The sequence below is a fragment of the Eurytemora carolleeae genome, unplaced genomic scaffold (assembly GCF_000591075.1).
Source record: "Eurytemora carolleeae unplaced genomic scaffold, Eaff_2.0 scaffold5, whole genome shotgun sequence".
NCBI classification, from domain to species: Eukaryota; Metazoa; Arthropoda; class Copepoda; order Calanoida; family Temoridae; genus Eurytemora; species Eurytemora carolleeae.
The window spans coordinates 688,015-710,471 of NW_019396741.1; the positions used below are offsets into that span (position 1 = coordinate 688,015).

A 22,457-nucleotide genomic window follows, 5' to 3' on the forward strand; every position below is an offset into this window, starting at 1 on the left:
ACCATATCCTTAATTTGGGTTCTTCTTTGATTCATGGTTTCAAGTAGAGTTAGACTGACAATAAAGTGAGCGTACAGGTATATTGTGTACACTTGGAGGTGTGACAGGCTGGAACTGTACAGTGTACAAGTTCCGTTTCCTGTTTAGGGGTGGGGGGTGTCGAGTTCTGTAGATTTTTAAATTTATCTTTGATGGTGGCAGAGGAGACTTTNGGGGGGGGGGGGCGGGTGTGAATTTTGTAGATTTTAGAATTTCTTCAATGATGGCAGAGGAGACTTATCCTTTCATTCTGGTCTCCGTAGGTTTTACAAAACTATGGAGGAGGAAGACTAAAGTCTAGACTAAAGTTATTTTGAACGTTTCAATGAACATGAAACAAAACAAACCCCCATTTCACTTGAAAAGTTGATTTTCAAGCTAAAGTTAAAGTGAAACATTGAATGCACACAATATTGCTTAAATATTGTCTTCATTTTCTTCAATGTAATGGACCACACTGCGTGTTCAAAAGATCTTAAAAGGTTTCATAAATCAGTAGATTCATGCGGAGAAGAATAAATTGATTGCTGATTTTGAACAAGTAACTCATTTGTTGGGTTGATTGGTTGATTAATGGATGGATAGATCAATTGCTTCACTAATGTTTTGATTGAATGATTGAGTATGATTATTTTGATTGATTGAATATTGTAATGATGGAGTGATTAATTGATGGATTGGTTGATAGATTGATTGATATCCAGGATATGGATGAGTACCCGGACCCAGCTACTCAAATGTTGGTTGGACTCACCTCACCTGTCACATCTTTTGTCAGGTAGGAACATTATAATCACAAAAACATCTTAATTCTTTAAAAAATCCCCCTCCCCACCCGCCATTCTTCTTGAGATAATTCTACCGCTAAGTTTGCTCAAAGCTTAACTATGAACTTGAAATGATTTTTGTCTTAAAACTGAAATCACATGCATCATTTGTGAAATATTGCAGTACTTTAAATTCGTATTTTAGCCTCTCTGATCATGATCCGGATCTTTTGCTGATTTGGATCCGGATCCGCATCAAAAAGAAATGTATCCTGAGGATGGTAAAGATTAATTATATATTTTTTTAATTTAGAACCTTGTTGCGTCTCCTGGAGTCGGGAACAGCTAAACCTCACTTGAAGCATGTTACAGAACTCTTCAGCTTTCTTCTAGACTTTACAAAGCTAGGGGATCAAGAGGCAGAGTTCTTATTAACCATACAGGTAGATAACTCTTATAGACTTTACCAAGCTAGGAGATCAAGAGGCAGAGTTCTTACTGACTATACAAGTAAAGAGATCATCTAGACTTTACCAGTGTTAGGAGATCAAAGGGTGTTCTTACTGACTATACAGAGGTAGAGAACTATTCTAGACTTTATAAAGCTAGAAGATCAAGAGGCAGAGTTCTAACTGGCCATATAGGTCAAGAAGTCTTCTAGACGTTATCAAGCTAGATGATCAAGAGTTCTAAGTGACTATCCAAAAAGAAAACTCTTCAATGAACATTAAGACGCATAAATCTACCATAATATCTGTCACAAATAACACCTTAGTGATAGTCCATGAAATCGGTCATAAAGTGAAGTTTTACAACTGCTCAAAATCTCTAGATCTTGTTAAAGATTTTCATATCGTAAAGACTAGGCACTACCTTTTATACGTTAAAATGTCGTTTTTTGCTAAAAAACGTTAAATAAGTTTTTCATCATATTCCTCACCAAAAACTTGTTTTGAAAAAAAATTTGTTGTTTGAAATGCATAAACTTTAATATCTATTCAATATGCTCTATCTTATAAACAGTTTGGCTTGAAATTTTTTTGCCTGTTTTAACATTGTACATTTCTTAGACCATGCTTCCCTTCATTCTAGTTATAGAAAATTATGCTTATCTCAATCTTTTATATATTCATCTAGTAAATTTATTTTTTGTTCAAATGTGTAGAAACACACCTACTACAATTATTCTGAGAAGTACAAATTGCTCTAGTTTAATAACAGGTGTTTTTCAGTTTTCTTTTAGCTTCATAGTGATAAACAGGGGTTTAAGGGACTGTAGTTTTAGTTTCAAGACATTCTATTTGTAGAATGGCATGTCTGATTGACAAGGATACTTTGTTCTAAAAAGGTTAAAGAAGACATTCTTATTTGTTGAGCTGTTTGAGTCGGAGCTGTTGAGGTTGCAGTGTAAACTTCGTGCTAGTGTACAATCTTGGTTTCGAGACAATTCAGTTTTTGAGTGAAAAAATAAAGAATATCCTTGGATCAGACAGTTGGTTTAATGGGCTCCATTGTAAGTCAAAGAATCACTTTGGACGGATTACTGAATAACGCCTTGAAACTACAGTTATGATTGACTTAAGACCTGAAAATGCAATTGTTTTCTACCATTTCTGGTGATATATCTTCTATTATTAATAATAATAATAATGATATTAATAATCTTATATAAGCCTACAAAAGGGGCCTGAACTGACAAAACTAAAATGACAAGCCAAAAAACCTGAAATTGCTCTAAGTGCTAAACTATGGAATTTTGTATTTCTAATATTTGGCCATTCTGAACATTTTTCTACTCATCTTGTACTCTTGGACATAGTGAATTTAGAACACACCATTGTTTTCAAATGTATTTTGGCATATCTAATTAGTCACCCACATGAAGGTTATATTCAGTACTTGAAACTTTTTCAATAACATATTCTGAAGGTTATATTCAGTACTTGAAACTTTTTCAATAACATGTTCTGAAGGTTATATTCAGTACTTGAAACTTTTTGAATAACATGTTCTGAAGGTTATATTCAGTACTTGAAACTTTTTCAATAGCATGTTCCGAAGGTTATATTCCGTAATTGAAACTTTTTGAATAACATGTTCTGAAGGTTATATTACGTAATTGAAACTTTCTGAATAACATGTTCTGAAGGTTAAATTCCGTACTTGAAACTTTTTGAATAACATGTTCAGAAGGTTATATTCCGTACTTAAAACTTTTTGAATAACATGTTCTGAAGGTTATATTCCGTACTTGAAACTTTTTGAATAACATTTTCTGAAGGTTATATTACGTACTTGAAACTTTTTGAATAACATTTTCTGAGGGTTATATTCCGTACTTGAAACTTTTTGAATAACATGTTCAGAAGGTTATATAATAACATGTTCTGAAGATTATATTCCGTCCTCCTTATTAACTTATGTATTTCATAATTTTTTGTTAGCTAGACAAATTTAGCTCCAGATGTGTAATGTAAGTGAACAACTGCGAACCATGAAATAAGCTGATTTCTCCTCGAGAAGGAGATTAACTTATTCCTTATTTATAAGATTTTTTGATTTTCCCAAACAGTGAAGAATTATTTTTTCTGCAAAAATTCAAGCTCTGCTAAAATGTTAACATTTTTTCATCTCAAAATTTTTTAGGCCATAACCAGCTGTGTAGAGTTCTACCTCAAAACTATCGGAGGAAACCAAATTCATAAAAATGCATTATTTCATATTTTTTCGCTTTCTAATATTAACAATTTTAACTGGTTTTAATTATTTTTTTTTGTTTACTATGACCTGGTTTGAACTGGTTCAGTTTACTTTGACCTGATTTGAACTTATTTCGTTTACTTTTACCTGGTTTGAACTGGTTCAGTTTACTTTGACCTGGTTTGAACTTATTTGGTTTACTTTTACCTGGTTTGAACTTATTTGGTTTACTTTGACCTGGTTTGAACTTATTTGGTTTACTTTGACCTGGTTTGAACTTCTTTGGTTTACTTTGACTTCCAGTTTTAACCGGTTTGAGTTTACTTTGAGCTGGTTTGATTTGGTTGGGTTTGGTTCAGGCTTGGATCCTGAAGTTGATATATCAGATGATGAAGAGGAGGAAGAAGATATCATTACTCTGCCGTTAGGTAACGAAGTAATTGAATAAATTGTTGGACATCTTAATAATTATACCATATATCTTTTTTTAATGTTTTATTTGGTGATTACTCCTTACTACTCCCCCTGATAATGGAGTAGATATGAACTAACTCCCTTTGATTATAGTAGGAGTAGATGTGAACTAATTCCCCCGGATTATAGTAGGAGTAGATATGAACTTACCCCTTTTGACTATAGTAGGAGTAGATATAAACTTGCTTCCCCTGATTATAGTAGGAGTATATATGAACTAATTATGAACTAACTCCCCCAGATTGTAGTAAGAGTAGATATGAACTTACTCCCCGTGATTGTAGTAGGAGTAGATATGAACGCTAGTAGAACAGCCTCCTTGGACAAAATGATCACCTTGATTGCTGTACTTGTGGAGAAATCCAGGGGACCAGACAACCTCATCCATCTTCATCCGGTAAATATTGGAAAATATTCATCTGGCTTAGATATTGGAATATATTTATCCAGCTTAAATATTGGAATATATTTATCTGGCTTTGATATTGGAATATATTTATCTGGCTTAAAAATTGGAATATATTTATCTGGCTTAAATATTGGATTAAATTCATCCGGCTTTTATATTGAAATACATTCATCCAGCCTAAATATTGGAATAAATTTATCTGGCTTAAATATTGGAACATATTTATCTGGCTGAAATATTGGAAAAAATTTATCCGGCTTATATATTTTAAATACATTATTTGGCTTAAATATTGGAATAAATTCATCCGGCTTAAATATTGGAATAAATTCATGGGCTTAAATATTGGAATAAATTCATCTGGCTTAGATTTTGGAATATATTAATCCAGCTTAAATATTGGAATATATTTATCTGGCTTATATATTATAATTGATTCATTTGCATCCAGAAGTTTTTAATATATTCAGATTTATTTGGTAATTATTTGAATATATTCGTCGTCATCTAGTAATTGTGTGAATATATTCATCACCATCTGGGGAATAATGAAATATTTTATCTTTATCCGATGAACATTGGAATTTATTCATTTGTATTGTATACACTATACAGATATCATTTTAGACAACGTTGAACTCTTTGACCTGTGGCAAGTTCCCAATATTTCTCTACAATATCACCAAGGAGAATATAAACATACGACAGACCTGCAACCTTATATTCTCCTTGACCAGGTATAATAGATGCAAACCTTTAAGAAAAACATGAGATGTTCAATGTACAGTGCAGCAAGGATTTGAAACCCCATTCGAAAACTTTGAAGCTGTTGGCAAATACTCATCAAATCAATTCATGGATTGAAGAGTTTGCTTTGAGCTCCAACATCAAAAGTCCAAAATGAAGTTTGAATTTTCATCCCAGTCCTATTTTTTTAATATGAAATATAAATCTATCAAATTAGATTAGAACATGCGGTTCTGAGCCATGCATTATGGCTAGAACATGCCTAAAAACAAGACTGTTGTCCATTTACAAAGATGACATTGTCATTACATAAAACACCTTTTGAGAGAAGTACTATACATCTTGACAACCTAGTATCTTGAAATTAATAATGTTCATCTATCTTTAGACATAATCCCTCACTGGCTGAAAGTGTGGCAGAGATGGTATTTCTTGGTGTAAAGAACCAGGAGCACTCCATTCACTTCTTCAAGTAAGTGATCTTATATCAAATGAAATATGTGCTCCAGACCATTAAAAGTTGTGATAAAAATTTAGCATTTAATGATGTAAGGTTTAACATTCAGAGAATAGGTTTAAACCATTAAAGTTGAATGTTTAGCATTTAGTGTAAATCGTTTAGCATTTAAAATTTAGCGTTTAGTGTTTAGCGTTTAGTGCTCAGCAGTTAGCGGTTAGCGTTTAGCATTTAGCAGTTTGCAGTTAGCGTTTAGTGTGTAATGGTTAGCGGTTAGCGGTTAGCGTTTAGCTTTAAGTGTGTACAGTTTAGTGTCTAGCATTTAGCTCTTGCGTAATGCACTTAGCATTAGATGCAAATCTGTTAGTAACCCTCTTTGTGTTTTGTCTTTAGGCAAGCATAATTATCAACAAAGCTATAAGGTGTTTGTTCTGGAACTTTTAAATTAAACTTGAAGTGAATTTCAATTTTGATTTGATATGGTTTTAAGACAAAATAAAACACCATATTTAATTTGATTATAGTTATCCAATATTTAGTTGGTTCAACATATTTAGTCTAATTTTTTCTGTAAATAAATTAAATGAATTCAGAATATATAAATATTAAGATTATTGACCATGCTGACCGAACTGTCAAGAGGACCTACTGGATTATACTGAGAATATACAAATATTAAGATTATTGACTGTGCTTACCAAACTGTCAGGGGGACCTACTGGATTATACTGAGAATATATAGATATTAAGATTATTGACCGTGCTGACCGAACTGTCAGGAGGACCTACTGGCTTATACTGAGAATATATAAATATTAAGATTATTGGCTGTGCTGGCCGAACTGTCAGGAGGACCTGCTGGATTATACTGAGAATATATAAATATTAAGATTATTGACCGTGCTGACCAAACTGTCAGGAGGACCCTGAGAATATATAAATATTAAGATTATTGACTGCTGATCGAACTGTCAGGAGGAAGTGCTGGATTATACTGAGAATATATAAATATTAAGATTATTGACCTTGCTGACCAAACTGTCAGGAGGACCCTGAGAATATATAAATATTAAGATTATTGACCTTGCTGACAGAACTGTCAGGAGGACCTGCTGGTCTACCCTGTTACACAACCCTCATCATGTGCAGGGTGTGGGATCTAGCTAAGGTAATATACTTCTCATCATTCAATCCACCCATTTAAAGTTTGAGAATAAGTTGCTGGCGTTTTCGCTCCTCCCCTGCTTCCTAATCATACACTTTAACAGATAAAGCTTGTTAATAAGCACCATTTATCCTGAGGGAACCTTTGACAAGAACCAGCTACTAGATGGTTTAATTAGTTAAAGATCATAGTTTCTATATTTCATAATTCAATAATGATACTTCAGATTGGCAGTGTTAACAGAAGACACATTTTTTGATCATGTTTCAAAATAATCATTAACTATTGTAGTTCATTAATTGATAATATTTTATTTTATCTAGGCTTGTCCCCAAGCTGCTCTGGACTGGCTATCTATTCAAGTCACAAGAAATAAACATGCTCAAACCTGGCTTCTCAGCTCAATGGGTAAAAGTTTATCTTATTTTATCTCAGCTGGGAACTTTAGGATGGTGGATATCTTGATCAATGCTTGACCCTCCCTTTTTCTTAATCTCTAGACTAACCAAGTCTTGTACTTGTATCCTGAAAAGTGCATAAAATTCAACCAATCAGAGTCGCGTTTCAGAAGCCGGGAAATTTGAAATTTTGCGCGCCATTAAAGATTACTACACAGAAACGGGGGGGTCTCTCTAATTTTGAAAAACCGGTTTTTGATTTTTCTGTTATATATTCAAAAACGAGTGGATTAAGCAAGAAATTAAAAGTGTCCACATTTGATATTCTGATTAAGAAGTTGGGATTACAGGTATCCCATTCGAAAATTCCCAGCTCAGATAAAACAATTCTTTTGCTCCCACTTTTGCCCCAATTATTTGTATTAGTATAAACGCACTTGAATTCTTGGAACCAACTGTAAACATGTAAAATCTATGACTAGTAAAAATATAAATTTTGTGTGAATATGTGTACCATTTATATGTGATTACCAGATATATTAAAACTCATTTTTATTGTCTAAATATGGAAAATATCTTTGAATCAATGTCTATTTTTAAAGAGTGGGCTTATTAGACCACCATCAAAGGGCACAATTGACTGTCTAGATAGTTTTGTCCGGCATTCACAAGTATCACATTTTTCAGGGGACTGGGTGCAACAGTATTTGATTGGACACTGTCATGGAAAAGTGAGAAACTCAGCAGCATTCCTTCTTGTTTCTCTAGTTCCCAGCCTTCATTTCAGACAGACCTTTCGGTAGGTTTTATTTTTTATTTATTCATTGAATCTATGGCATGTTTGTTGGCTGACTTGTCCTGTTTTGTATTTTACTGACCAATGATACCTTAACAGTGGGATGTTAAATTACTTAAATCTCCCTTGGGACAATTACGTAGAAAATCATTGCTTTGCGCTTTGCAAAGGTTTTGGAGTGAAAATCGTTCATTTTCATCAGAAGGATAATGACATTTTTCTGCTCTGGATGTTTTGTAAGCAAAATTGGTCTTGGAAACCCTTGGTAAAGTAAAATTTTCTTTTAAATTAGTTAAAAGTGATTATTACGAACTTCACTGATTTGATAAACGATTTGTATATTTAATGATGTTTAGGACTCCCCGGGGTACTGGCTTACAGATCCGTGAGTCCGTGGAGAGTAATGATGGTATCCATATAGTCCATCGTCTCTTGGACTTCCTCCTATCCTTGTTGAAAACCTGCAAACATTATATTGATATTAATATCCATGGCAGCAACAAATTAGTCTCATACTTCCAGGTGGGTGTACATTTTGTTATGTTTTCATATATTAAACAACAACAAAACGCATTGTTGAGTTTATTGTCATACTTTCTTTTGGACCAATAACAATTAATCATACACAGATGGATTGGGTAGCCAATCAGGATAAAAAGAAAACGCACAGTTTTACTGCAATCTGTACTGCTACTAATGTAGGAGGCCAGTTCGGTCAAGTTCTTGATTTTGGTCTCCAAAAATGGGGAAGGTTTTTTTTGTTTTCTAGAATTCACTGACTGATGTTAAGATCTAATTATGCATGTTTGAAAATCACCCCGAAATAACCTGGTTCCTTTAGAGGGTTAGTTCACTTGAGAACATATTGTTTTCATGTGTTTTTTTATTTCCATGGCATCTGTGCTGATGATTATAAATGTTTCTAGGTGATGAACCATTTACTCTTGGGAAAACCAGAAAAGCTGCTTCTTGGGAAATACTTTCAGGTAATATAGTTATTTGTTATTACTTACGCACAGAGGTATGGGAATTTATTTTTAGGAAGGATTTCTTTCTGAAATAATAATTATTTATTTATTGATACTTTAACTTATCATAGAATTATTGTTTTCAGGATCTATGGTGTCTATTCCACCCAAAGCTGTCTGAACCCAGTATTCCTGTACACCCTAATAAGCAAGCTCTTCTACAGTTCTGGTATTCTTCTCTAGTAGACTGTAGGGAGAATATACAGCTAGTACTCTCCAACCCACAGGTAGATTTCTAATAAGCAAGTTCATCTACAGTTCTTGTATTCTTCTCTAGTAGACTGTAGGGAGAATATACAGCTAGTACTTTCCAACCCACAGGTAGATTTTTAATAAGCAAGTTCATCTACAGTTCTGGTATTCTTCTCTAGTAGACTGTAGGGAGAATATACAGCTAGTACTCTCCAAACCACAGGTAGATTCAGCACCAGGATTGCGACCTTATGGAATAAACTTCCAAACAAAATGAGATATCTCTCCGAAGAGTAAATGGGCTGGGGTGAAAGCTTGGGAATTATGCAAGCCCAGGCCCATGGTAGCCTGACCTGGGCATGTAGTTACTAGGCTACGATGTTTACATTCCTCCTGCACCTCTAAGGCTCACATCTGATTACAACAGGGGTTCATGAAAGGTTCTAAGACCTACCAGCAAGTGATAACATTTAAGTCCCAATATTAAACCTTTTAAATGTTATTTTTTTTTGTAATAAATGCATTTCAGTTTTTCAGTTGGACTAGGTGATCCTTATTTCAGATTGACATTACTCCCAATTTAGACTTTAGGAGATGTCATGTAATCAATAAATCAATTGTGATTAAAATCGGTTGGGAAAATTTCATACTAAAGAATTTATATTGTAACAGAAGGCCAGACTGAAACACCAGGAATGGGGAAGACTTGAAACTCCAATCCACTACTGGAGTCTTAGGCCATCCCTGCAACTTATGATTTGATTTGATTTGATTTATAATGTTGGAGTTAAAATTAAACTATTTAAAGCCTAATCAATCTAGAAAACCTAAGGGGCCCAGTTCAATCCCATCAGAATCGAAGATGGAACTTCTTCTTTATCTTTATTTTTTTCAAAAGTCTAATTTTTTCTTAAGTTTATTCTAAATTTCCGCGAGCAACGCTGGGCACTTCAGCTACTCTTTTAATATTAAGGTTGTGAGGAACCTAGCATTCAACTATATCCTGGCAGATCATGAAGATGCTGAAGTTGTAGCATTCAACAGAACAATGCTTCCTATTTACTATGGTATTCTCAGGTAGTGTTTCAGTGATAACCAGAAACTTTTAGGAAGTCAACTTTTAGACACAAGTTATGACTATTAATAGTCCAGTGAACATGTGGAACAGCAATTGTGCAGTCTAAACAGATGCATTTTACTTAAAGTAATTGTATGATTTACTAGTAAAGCTATTTGCTTTGAAATTCAATTTAATATTGCTTTAATGTCGTCTTCCTATTGTACAGTTTTCTGACTATTACTGCATTATTTTGATTAAAAACATCTGTTATTTATTCCAGATGTATTTTAATCTGCATATTCTCGGCATATGTAACACAATTATTGTCTCAATCTCAGACATATGCTGTCAGAGTAAGAGACCTCAGTAAGCTTCTCCATCTCCTGCGTACTGAAGCAAAACCATATCTCATCCTTGATTTTGTAAATTCTCTTAGGGTTTAAGACAGGCATTAGGCAGAAGGGTGACCCATAAACTCTGATTTGATTTAAAACAACAGCTTTGCTCTAATGTTAAAATCAACTTTTAGAAGTATTGTTACTTCTTGTACCTCTCATAGAAAAGGAGACCGGGCTGGATCAGGATTAATCTTACCTGTAGGCGGTCTGGGTTGCTTTAAATGGGTTGACACAAAACCTCACTAGATGGTCAACAGATGTTATTCTAAACTCTAATCTTTAATTGTTTAGGATGTGTTGTGCTGAGAACCGTAGTTTCTGTCGAAGTTTGGCTCAGCATCAGAATATACAATGGGCGTTCAAGAATATATCTCCATATAGTACTCAGTACACAGCAGCAGGTGCCGTACACATATATATATATTTAGCAATTTATACTCAATAAATTCCAATTGATCAATAGACGTTTTAAAGGCCATACATTATGATATTATAAACTGGAAATACAGCGCGACCAATCTTTTCTCAAAACTGAGTTGAATGCGTTTTTGAGAAAAATGTCAACACCACTTCTAGTTCCCTGCAAAATATATCCAGATCCAAAGATCAGCCAAATCCTAACAGAAAAAATGGTTGCTCGCATGCATAATACAAATCTCGACTGAATGGTTCATCTAGTTTCATAATAATAATAAGCTAAAAAAATATTAAAAAAATTTAATTACTTCAAAAAAAAAATTCTTGAAGGAATTATTATACCCTGGATCCATTTGTTTAGGGTGGATCCGGGATCCAAGCACTAGGGTGGATCCGGGATCCAAGCACTAGGGTGGATCCGGGATCCAAGCACTAGGGTGGATCCGGGATCCAAGCACTGATTCCTTTAAAGCAAAAGTAGATATAGTCAGATATTGAAATTGTGTTCTTCTAGTTGATGAGTTAATGAAGCTAGTAGAAGAGTTTGTGAAAAGGTTTCCAGATTCTACTGAACAAGAAATTAGGGAGATCAGACTCTTTAAAACTCAGGTGTGTAACTAAATATAAATTGTATTTTGTACATGTCCAGGGGCCGAAACTTTTGCATGGGATAGCGCTTATCGTTAGCTACTGAACTTGATGTCCCCGGCTCAAACTTAAGATTTAAATCGATGAATCAGGGAAAGCTGTCCTCCCTGGCACCAATGAGACATCCAACATATTAGTTTTACCAGTTGAGTTGGAAAGAAGTCAAAGAGAACAGAATATATAATAGAGTGGAATTTACTAGAAAAAAGTGTAAAAGGCCATTTTGTTGTACTGTTTCAATACTGCAGGTGTACTTCACATATTTGTGATATATAACCTTATTTATAGAAAATCTAAAATTAATGTTAAAAGAAAACAAAATTATGAAATATGCTGGTTTCATAATTGACCAATGATCATTTCACATAGACTCTATGTCTTTCACTTTACAAACAATGATTTTCCGTTATAACTATAAATCAAATTATTTATGAACATTTACATGATTTGTACACTTTGAACTCCATTTCAGGCTGAAAGGGACTGACAAAATTCATACCGTGGGATTGTCTAAATTCCACTCTAATATATATATTCTATTCTCTTTCAAAAAACTGTTTTATTAAGGTTGAAACTAGGCACCAAGGACTAATGTAAGCCAGATAAAAGTTCGTCAAATCAAGATGGATTGATTGATTGATTGTTTGATTGACAAATCAAGATGGGTTTCAAAGTATCCGTCTTGAAGCACCGAGTTCAGAAACATTAAATTTGTAAAATCCAAAATCCATTGAAAATTGAGCTTTAAAGCAAAAAAACAGTTTTTGGAATATCAAAAAACACATAAATGGACGGTATTCACTACTCAGAGGTTCAAGATACCCATATCAGCATGGAATCGAAAATCTACCTTCCCTTATGATCTGTTTTTTTTAAATGGTTGAATTAAGGAATAATGAGTTTTGATTTTTAAAAGTTTTTTTCTCATACAAATGTTGTGTCTAATTTACTGTTGTATAATTTTTTGTTTGTGGAAAAAGGATTTGACACTTACGATGAAATAGTTTCACCCTTAGCTTGAGCACTAAAATCACTGGTTTAAGATACAAAAGTTTGGCTCTCTGGATAAATCCATACCAAAAAAAAAACAATTGCTTAGCTAAGTCGTTAAATCTATTCGTAATGTAAATGGTCGTTAGAGGGAAAAATTACATCTTGGAATTCGATGTTAGGGTTGGATAAACGATGTAATTGTAATATGCAGTTTCTTTTGAGGGTCTGAATATAGAAAGCTTTACATATTGGATGATTAATTAAATGATCCTGAAACTGAATGGATATTTGAGATGGTCGGCACCAGGCCAGTCTCGGGTTGCAAAAATGTTCGGATTTTCAAAGAATACGATTTGTTGCCAGTCTCGGGGTGCAAAAATCTTGAGAAAATGTTCGGATAGGTAGGCTCTCTGCTGTTCCTAAAATGTGCTTGCCAGCCGGATGGCTTCACGTTCGAGGGTGCTAGAGCGTCCTAAAATTAAATTGATGGATCAATTGGAAATTTTAGTTCAATGTTTTCTTGTTGTAAATTAATGATTGAAAGATTAGATGTTAACATTTCTTTAAAGTCTAAGTAATTGATCAAGAGTCATTGAAGTTTGAATGATTTTTGAGTTGTTTTTATTAACTAATTTATTAATGAATTAATTGATGGATTTTTTCTTATTATTTTTTTCCAACCCTAAATTTTAATTTTTAAAGATTCTTTTTTATGATTATTTCTGATTAAACTGCAAAATATATTCTTAATATTTAGACTTTGCAACTTTACCTGGGTATTCTGGATGGGAGGTCGTCTTCCGTCACCTTGATCTCTGCTCTTAGGAACACATCAACACTAAACATACAGTCAGAACCATAAAACTTTGGAATAGGAAGATGACTGTTGAGACTCATGTTATGATTGTGAATAGTAAAACATAGCAATTGTACAATGTACAGTGTACAATGTAGAGTGTACAATGTACAGTGTACAATTTACAGTGTACAATGTACAGTGTACAATGTACAATGTGCAGTGTACAGTGTAGAATGTACATAAACCCATTTTAGTTGATAAGTTGAGTTTGAAGCTACTGGAAATTTATTTTCTTTAAAAATTCAAATATACAAAAGATTGTTTAAGTATTTTCTTCCTATTCCCACGGTATCATGTTTGGTATAAAGTTTTCCATTTTTTACATCAAAATTCTATTATTTTATTCTATTCAAGATTCTGAGATTTAAGTTTTATTCTCCAAGAAGGTTTTCTTTTACATCAATAGAATGAAAAGATGAATGAGATCTCCTTATCTTTCGAGCAGAAAATTGAGAATTAAATTAATTGAACATATTTATTTTTCGACAAATAGTTTTAAATTACTTTACATTGTATTGAATGTGTAAAATGTATAGGATTCTGCTTGAAACTGCAGAAGATAGAGTTTTTGCAGTTTGTCATAATGCACTTTCTCTCATCTTTGATGCATTCAATATTCTGCATCTTATGCATCACGAAGCAACAGCTTGTCACGTAACTCAGGTAACCTGTAGATCACCTTCATGATTTGTCTCATCTTTGATGCATTCAATATTCCGCATCTTATGCATCATGAAGCCATAGCTAGCCATCTAACTAATAGCTTTATAGGGAGGTACTGACTCCATTCGTGGTTTTAGGGTTGATATTAAAAATAAATAAATGGTCTTTAATTAAAGCGCCAAATAAAGCATTTCATATGTAAATTTTGTTTATATCCCAGGAGATCCGTGAACTGTTGAACATATTCTTGGATTTGATTAGAACAGTGCGCAGCTCAAGTAAAAGCCCTGAGCTTCATGCAGTAACATCAAGGTATTTTTAGGCATTTTTTCTCTCTTAGCATTATATGTTTTTACTATATCTTGTGTCATTGTATGTCGTTTCATATCTTGTCATTTTTTACAATGTCATTTAATATCTTTTAGAATGTCATTTTATGTCGTGTCATGTCGTAGAATTTGACATCAGGCACTTCTTGTTTTTTCCTTTTCAATTATTTCAAACGGCTTGACCAAATTGGCTAAAAAATTTAAGGAAGCCCTGGGGGTAACATTGGATAAATAAAATTTGCTTTTTTCTATAAAAAAATGTTTTTAATCTTTCAATTTTTTTTTGCAAAATCATTTTTTAAATTTTTTTTATTTCACGGGCAACGTTGGGCACTTCAGTTGGTAACATATAAATTCCTACTTTCTACATCACTAAATATTGTAAATAAATAAAATTTCAAATAGATGGAAGGAGATGCCTGAGATGACAAGTAGACTAGTTACACTCTGTAATTCATTCACTCCTTCAGAACTAAAGGTTAGTCCATCATTTTTTCCAATTATCATTATTATTACTGTTATAAAATGTTAAAAGATAATTTTAAGATGCCTAAAGGAGATGTTACTGCTATGGCCTAAAGACATTGTATTATGATTATTACTTTTATAATTAATTAGAAGACTAGTGTAAGCTGCTAAAAGGAAATGTTACTGCTCTGGCATAAAGTATTATTATTATTACTGTTATAATTACTTAGCAGACAAATTTAAGCTGCCTAAAGGAAATGTTACTGCTTTGGCATAAAGTATTATTATTATTACTGTTATAATTAATTTGGAGACTTGTTTAAGCTGCCTAAAGGAAATGTTTCTGCTCTGTCATAAAGTATCATTATTATTACTGTTATAATTAAATAGGAGACTAGTTTAAGCTGCCTAAAGGAAATGTTTCTGCTCTGTCATAAAGTATCATTATTATTACTGTTATAATTAAATAGGAGACTAGTTTAAGCTGCCTAAAGGAAATGTTACTGCTGTGGCCTAAAGAAATGCTTTGCCACATGGTTCCTATGTTCCACAGGTAATGGTTTTGAATAACGTTAACAGCTGTTTACATTATTTGTTTTTCAGACGTTTTTTGGTTAATTCTTTTACATTTCAAAACTAACGTTCATATCAGTTTGAATGTTTTCAACATATTTTTTAATTGCCAAGTTTATTGAAACACCCTGTATTATATTTATTGAAACACCCTGAATTATATTTATTGAAACACCCTGTATTATATTTATCAGATCTCACATTGCGTCCTCAGAGACGGATTCCTCCATGATCGGACCATTCTTCCCTCGCAGGTTGTACTATTAAATATTTTTTTTCTGACATTTTTTTAATAAAAAAATTTAAATCATTTTTAAGTTTATTCTCTTCACTCATAGGTTTATTTAAATACAAAATTTTAACAATAAAATTCCAGGCATCGTAGAAATCTGCCTGCTAAGGCAGTTAGGCCTCCGAGGCCAATGTTGCAGTTAACTGTTCCAGCTTCACAGCTCGAGGCCAGCCATGGACAAGATCCAGAATATGATAAGTAAAGACCATTCATTTAACTTCCCCCCATTATCCCTTTATCTATACATCTTTCCATATATCTATCTTTCTCTTTATCCCTTTATCTATACATCTTTCCATATATCTATCTTTCTCTTTATCTATTGTACCGAATTCAGAATATAAGAGGGGGCATTTATTTATTTATTTATTAAAAATGTTTCTTATAATACGATTTTCTGTCCAAATACATAACTAATTATCTATCTTTCTAATTTCCTATCTTCTAAGAAAGAGTATCTGTTATTATTTAACTAAACTAATAGTTTTACCTTTCTATCTACCTACCTACTTATACATATACATCTACCAATTTATTTATCTACCTATCTATCTACCTACTTATACATCTACCAATTTATTTATCTACCTATCTTTGGCTGTCTGCGTCTTTCCATGTAGTCATCTGTCAATTTTTCTATATATTACTGTCTTTCTATCTATTTTTCTATCTATATAGTATATACTTATCTGTCTATCTAGAGCTTTGCATTAGTATTTCTGGAATTTCCATCACCTGTTGGATCTAATGTATCTATCTATCTATCTATCTATCTATCTTATCTCTTTATCTTACCAAATATTTATCTATTTATTTGTTCATCTATTTTTTATCTATCTATCTATATATCTATATATCTATATATCTATCTATCTAGAGCCTTGCATCGGTATTTCTGGAATTTCCATCACCTGGTGGATCTAATGTATCTATCTATCTATCTATATTCCTATTCATCTATCTATCAATGTATCTATCTATTTATCTAACTAAATATTTATCTATTTATTTGTTCATCTATTTTTTTATCTATCTATCTATATATCTGTATATCTATATATCTATCTATCTATCTAGAGCCTTGCATCGGTATTTCTGGAGTTTCCATCACCTGGTGGATCTAATGGTTCGTGTTGCAGTGAATGAAGAATCAGTTACCAAACCTCTAATAGGTATATTACGCACATTCAATTCAATCAAGCAATCACACTTTTTACGCACATTCAATTCAATCAATCAATCAGACTTTTCACGCACATTCGATTCAATCAATCAATCAGAATTTTCACGCACATTCAATTCAATCAATCAACCAGACTTTTCACGCACATTCAATTCAATCAATCAATAAGATTTTACGCACATTCAATTCAATCAATCAATTAGACTTTTTACGCACATTCAATTCAATATTAATCACACTTTTTACCCATAAAATTCAATTGAATCTAAATTTGTTCAGTTAGAAGATTGGACAAGGTAAAGACTAATAACATTCTATTGGGAGATGATTTTTCTCATAAAAATGTATTACACAAAAAAAACTTTATTTTATAGATTTGAGCGCCATTGTCGGGTTTGACGGTGTTCCTCTTCACTTCATGCTCTTCCCTAAACTCTGGCTGGATATTTATAATTCAAAGTAATTCATTTATTCATTTATTCATTTATTCATTTATTCATTTATTCATTTATTCATTTATTCATTTATTCATTTATTCATTTATTCATTTATTCATGTACTCGTGTACTCGTGTACTCATGTCATTTTGCATTCTGTTATCTTGTTATTATGTCATTTAGTCATGCAGTCATTAAAAGTCAATTATAGTTATTAAAAGTCATTCATGGTTATTAAAAGTTATTTATAGTCATTAATTGTTGTTTATAGTCATTAATAGTTGTTTAAAGTCATTAATAGTTGTTTATAGTCATTAATAGTTATTTATAGTCATTTTGTCATTTGGAGTCATTGGTGTCTATCTATCTATCTATATTTCCATCTATCTATCTAATTATCTATCCATCTATCTATCTATCTATCTATCTATCTAGGAATATAGAGGAGAGCACCTTGAATAACAGTATTAACCTACTAGTTGAATCTACAGCGTTCATGGAATATGTTGACGCTGTTCTTCTTGGTAAATACTTTTAGATTTAACCCCTTATTCTTATTCTCACTTTTTCCTTCAATATTTTCATTTCATAATTTGATTCAATGGTTGCTTGATGATTTGTTAACTTTTTCGTTTATTTAGTTTAGTTTTCTTTTGTTTTAGATTTGATTAAAATTTAAGTTTTTATGTTCTAACGAACTAGCTTTTTGATTAAAATCGAATAATACATTATTTGGTGATTGCTTATTTGAATAATTGATTATATTTAATTGATAATAATAGATGATAATTGATTGATTGATTTATTGATGATGAACGATTGACTGTTTAGATGAGAGATCCTGTTTGAACAATCAGTATGTTTTCCAGTTCCTGGTTATCTTCTTTCCAAAGGTCTGTACACTGTACAGTTTACAATGCAGGGGTCTGTACAATTTACAGTTTACAATGCAGGGGTCTGTACAGTGTACACTGTACAATGCAGGGGTTAATAATTTCTTGAAAAATCATTTTTTTTTCATTTTATTATGACTCTAGAATATATATGACATCTGAAAGGTTACCAAATATATACTATATATGGTCTTCCACAGATCAACCAAAATTATTAGTTATGGGATAGAATGAAATGAATATGGTTTGGTGGGAATGGGATTGAATTAAATTGAATTACATAAATGGGATGAGAGGGTGGGGAAGGGAAGTAATCGTCATTTTATGGGATGAAATCAATTTAGAATATGGATCACAAGCTCTACAAAATCGCTAATTGTTCAAGTTTGAAACTTCCATAATCCTGAATATCCCTTATTTAGGTGAGCGCTCAGGTACTCAATGATCAAGTAAATCATGTGCTCAGCTCTGTGCGCTCTCTCCTGGACCATGCGCACACACTAGATCTTAACAATCTACAGGCTGTTAAGGGCGCTGTGGGAGACGTGCGCGCGCTTCAACTTGTCACCGGAACCGAAGGTAGGAAGAAGACCGGAACTGAAGGTAGGAATAAGACCGAAACTGAAGGTAGGAATAAGACCGGAACTGAAGGTAGGAAGAAGACCGGAACTAAAGGTATGAAGAAGACCGGAACTGAAGGTAGGAAGAAGACCGGAACTGAAGGTAGGAAGAAGACCGGAACTGAAGGTAGTAAGAAGACCGGAACTGAAGGTAGGAAGAAGACCGGAACTGAAGGTAGGAAGAAGACCGGAACTGAAGGTAGGAATAAGACCGGAACTGAAGGTAGGAATAAGACCGGAACTGAAGGTAGGAAGAAGACCGGAAATAAAGGTAGGAAGAAGACCGGAACTAAAGGTAGGAAGAAGAAAGGGGAGAAGGAAAAATACAGTAAGAACCAGAAAACTGTGGAATAGGAAGACGACATTATTGTAATGTTTTACGTGTTTTTGTTGTTCAAACATGGCAAATAGTTTCACTTGTAATAAATTGAAATGCACTGCACTGCAGAAATCTTTGAACTATCTGAAGTTATAAGTTCAGTCTAACAGTCCTCGTCATATTCCAGAGTTTTCTGGTTTAACGACATAAAATAAGTGAAATGGGTCTGTGTACACTGCACAATTGTTGCAATCATAACTTGAATCTGACAGTTGTCTTCCTATTCCACAGTTTTATGGGTTTCACTGTATACAAAATTTAACATTACTTACTCTAGGTAGAAATACAATATGTAATATGGAAAACTGAAGTGCCCGGCATTGCCAATGGAATTTTTTAAAAATCTGAAAAAAAAATTTCTTTATTAGAAAAGGAGGTCATCTCTGGTTCCAGAATCCTGATGTTCTTGCAGATTTTATAATATTCTTTCAGGGATTCTCATCCGTTACAACATACATTTTGTTCAGGATTTTCTGGAAAGCATCTTCTACCTAGTTTACTGATACTCCGGGAAAGAGTGAACAGACATACAAATACGTCTCCAGTCAAACAGACACCAGTGGACCAAGGAACATTAGGGGGCCAAGGGGCTTCAGGACCTAAAGAACAAGGTTTAGGGGTTCAATCTTCGTTAGGTTAGTTTTAAATGTTAAAAACTTGAATTGTTTTTTATCGCAAATTTTTTATTGGAAGAATAGATACTTTTCAAGGAATAGTCAATGGCGTTTGGAATTAAAAAACTTTTATTATTCTTTTAATTATTATTTCAGCAGAAATGATAAAGATATATCTGAAAATTTATCAATTTCAATTTTGTTATGTCTATACAAGGGATTTGTTGTCAGAAATTTATATGCAGCAGAAATAATGAAGGAAATCAACAGTTTCATTTATGTACCAAATAAATTACTATTTAAGGGAGCAGCATATTTTTTATTTTTCAGAATCTCAAGACGAGAAGGGAGAGAAGGAGAAATATCCCTTGGAAAGTGATTGTATGAAAAAGGAGAAGGGAGAGAAGGAAAAATATCCCTTGGAAAGTGATTGTATGAAAAAGGAGAAGGAGGAAAAGGCAGGACCCTCTAGGAAGGTAAATTTTAAACAGTTTATTTTTCTATCAGAATACTTTTTATATATATGTATATTACTTACTTTTGTCTGATGGATATTTTACTTTTAATTACTAGCCTAAAATTATAATTTTCCAATTCCTATATCTATGCAACCTGTCAGCGAAATGTTTAAGTTAGCCTACATGCAAAGATGGCAATGTATAATTCATGCCTGTACCCTTAAACCTTCTGATAAATAATGTTGAAGATATTGTTGTTTTTCCAGATTTCAAATTGTATATTTCTGATAACTCTGAATTGTTTCCGTGCAGTATAGAAATGCGCAAGTCACTTTTGTAGAGAACCCACAATTGAAAATAATTAGTTTTCAAAATTATAAACATCGATATCTAATGCATTCTTTGATCAGACAAAGCTTTCTAGGACACTGTTATGAATCCTTTGTTGCCATCCTTGCATGGAGGCTCACTTAAAATTACGCTTACAATCTCTTTAAATGGAACGTTTTACTAGAAATTGCGCTTACAGTTCCTTTTAATGGAACGTTTTACTAGAAATTAAGCTTACAGTCCCTTTAAATGGAACGTTTTACTAGAACTTACGCATACAGTCCCTTTGAATGGAACGTTTTACTAGAAATTACACTTACAGTCCCTTTAAATCAGTGTTTCGGATCCATTTCATTTTGATGCGGATCCGGATGCGGATCCGCATCCGTGATGATGGATCCGGATCCGAGGTAACTTTTGATTCTGTGAATCGGATTTTCCCTATTAAATGTTATGCAAGGTTATAATTTATAAACTATTATTTATTATATATTCCGAGTAATCCTAAAGTTAAAAATGTCGTCATTACTATTATATAAATGTAAACATTAAATTATTAAAGATAATTTTGAAAAATTTTCGTCATGTAAATAATACATTTACGAACCATTTTGATTTATTTATTCCATGGTTTTGGTTAATTTTTGGCGCTACCCGGATCCATATCAACGTTTCCTGATACGGATCCGGATCCGACCAAATGATACGGATCCGACCGAATCCGGATCCGGATCCGTTTGAAACGCTGCTTTAAATGGAATGTTTTACTAGGAATTACGCTTCCAGTCCCTTTTAATGGAACTTTTTACTAGAAATTAAGTCTACAGTCCCTTTTAATGGAACGTTTTTCTAGAAATTGTGCTTACAGTCCCTTTTAATGGAACGTTTTACTAGAAATTGCGCTTACAGTCTCTTTTAATGGAACGTTTTATTAGAAATTACGCTTACAGTCCCTTTGAATGGAACTTTTTACTAGAAATTAAATCTACAGTCCCTTTGAATGGAACGTTTTACTAGAAATTACGCTTACAGTCCCTTTGAATGGAACGTTTTACTAGAAATTACGCTTACAGTCCCTTTAAATGGAACGTTTACTAGAAATTACGCTTACAGTACCTTTAAATGGAACGTTTTACTAGAAATTACGTCTACAGTCCCTTTATTGTAATTTGTTCAGCGAGGAAACGAGAAGCTGATGGACACGTTACAAATCCTGTTCTCTAGTTGTGATTCTTTGATCAACCAGCTCCAGAAGCAGGTGGAGGAGGAGCAGGAGGAGGAGAAGGAGGAGAGCACCAAATCAAACGAACACTCGTCGTCACCAGCTGGTCCAGACCAAACCAAATAAGAAAATTAATCCTATCATCCATTTTGGCATTATCAAAGGTTGTTTTGTATTTTGCTTCAGTTTCGCATGACTTGTTAAATCCAAAGCCTGGTATGATTTTCTAATGAAAGTTTTGTAAATTATTGTTTGTTTAAAGATATTGTGATTGTTCAAGAGTTAAAAACTGTATAAAAGTGAAAGATTATTTTCAGATTTTAAAACAATGCCGCCATCTTGAATTTTTGTTTTGAAATTGCGGGAACTAAAATGCGTTTAGCTCTGTCACTGACCGCCTTGGCGGTTTTAGTCGGCGGGGCTCCGGATCCGGGGATTTGGACTTTTCC

The 22,457-nt window shown here is 33.1% G+C and overlaps 1 protein-coding gene across 1 annotated transcript; it reads left to right on the forward strand.

Annotated features, from left to right (window-relative positions):
• The first annotated feature begins 71 nt into the window (after window positions 1–71).
• On the forward strand, window positions 72–22,326 carry LOC111708032 (ubiquitin carboxyl-terminal hydrolase 34). The gene is made up of 32 exons (XM_023481275.1): window positions 72–98; window positions 744–817; window positions 1,120–1,249; window positions 3,453–3,495; window positions 3,866–3,934; window positions 4,265–4,377; window positions 5,017–5,126; window positions 5,525–5,608; window positions 6,668–6,761; window positions 7,082–7,166; window positions 7,844–7,955; window positions 8,309–8,474; window positions 8,879–8,938; window positions 9,067–9,207; window positions 10,146–10,249; window positions 10,922–11,031; window positions 11,562–11,656; window positions 13,446–13,513; window positions 14,084–14,210; window positions 14,431–14,522; window positions 14,945–15,017; window positions 15,478–15,560; window positions 15,775–15,834; window positions 15,957–16,070; window positions 16,950–17,044; window positions 17,430–17,514; window positions 17,928–18,016; window positions 18,324–18,385; window positions 18,808–18,964; window positions 19,852–20,019; window positions 20,329–20,474; window positions 21,964–22,326. Exons 2-32 carry the CDS (start codon window positions 747–749, stop codon window positions 22,132–22,134), a joined length of 3,177 nt encoding a protein of 1,058 aa, XP_023337043.1. The 5' UTR covers window positions 72–98; window positions 744–746; the 3' UTR covers window positions 22,135–22,326.
• Window positions 22,327–22,457: the final 131 nt, after the last annotated feature.

Bases quoted from the DNA above. Each gene is read 5' to 3' on its own strand.
- LOC111708032 (XM_023481275.1), top strand. From the start codon at position 747: ATGGATGAGTACCCGGACCCAGCTACTCAAATGTTGGTTGGACTCACC. The intron at 10,250-10,921 runs GTAGTGTTTCAG...TTAATTGTTTAG, and splicing joins ATTTACTATGGTATTCTCAG to GATGTGTTGTGCTGAGAACC. The intron at 17,515-17,927 runs GTAATTCATTTA...CTATCTATCTAG, and splicing joins CTGGATATTTATAATTCAAA to GAATATAGAGGAGAGCACCT.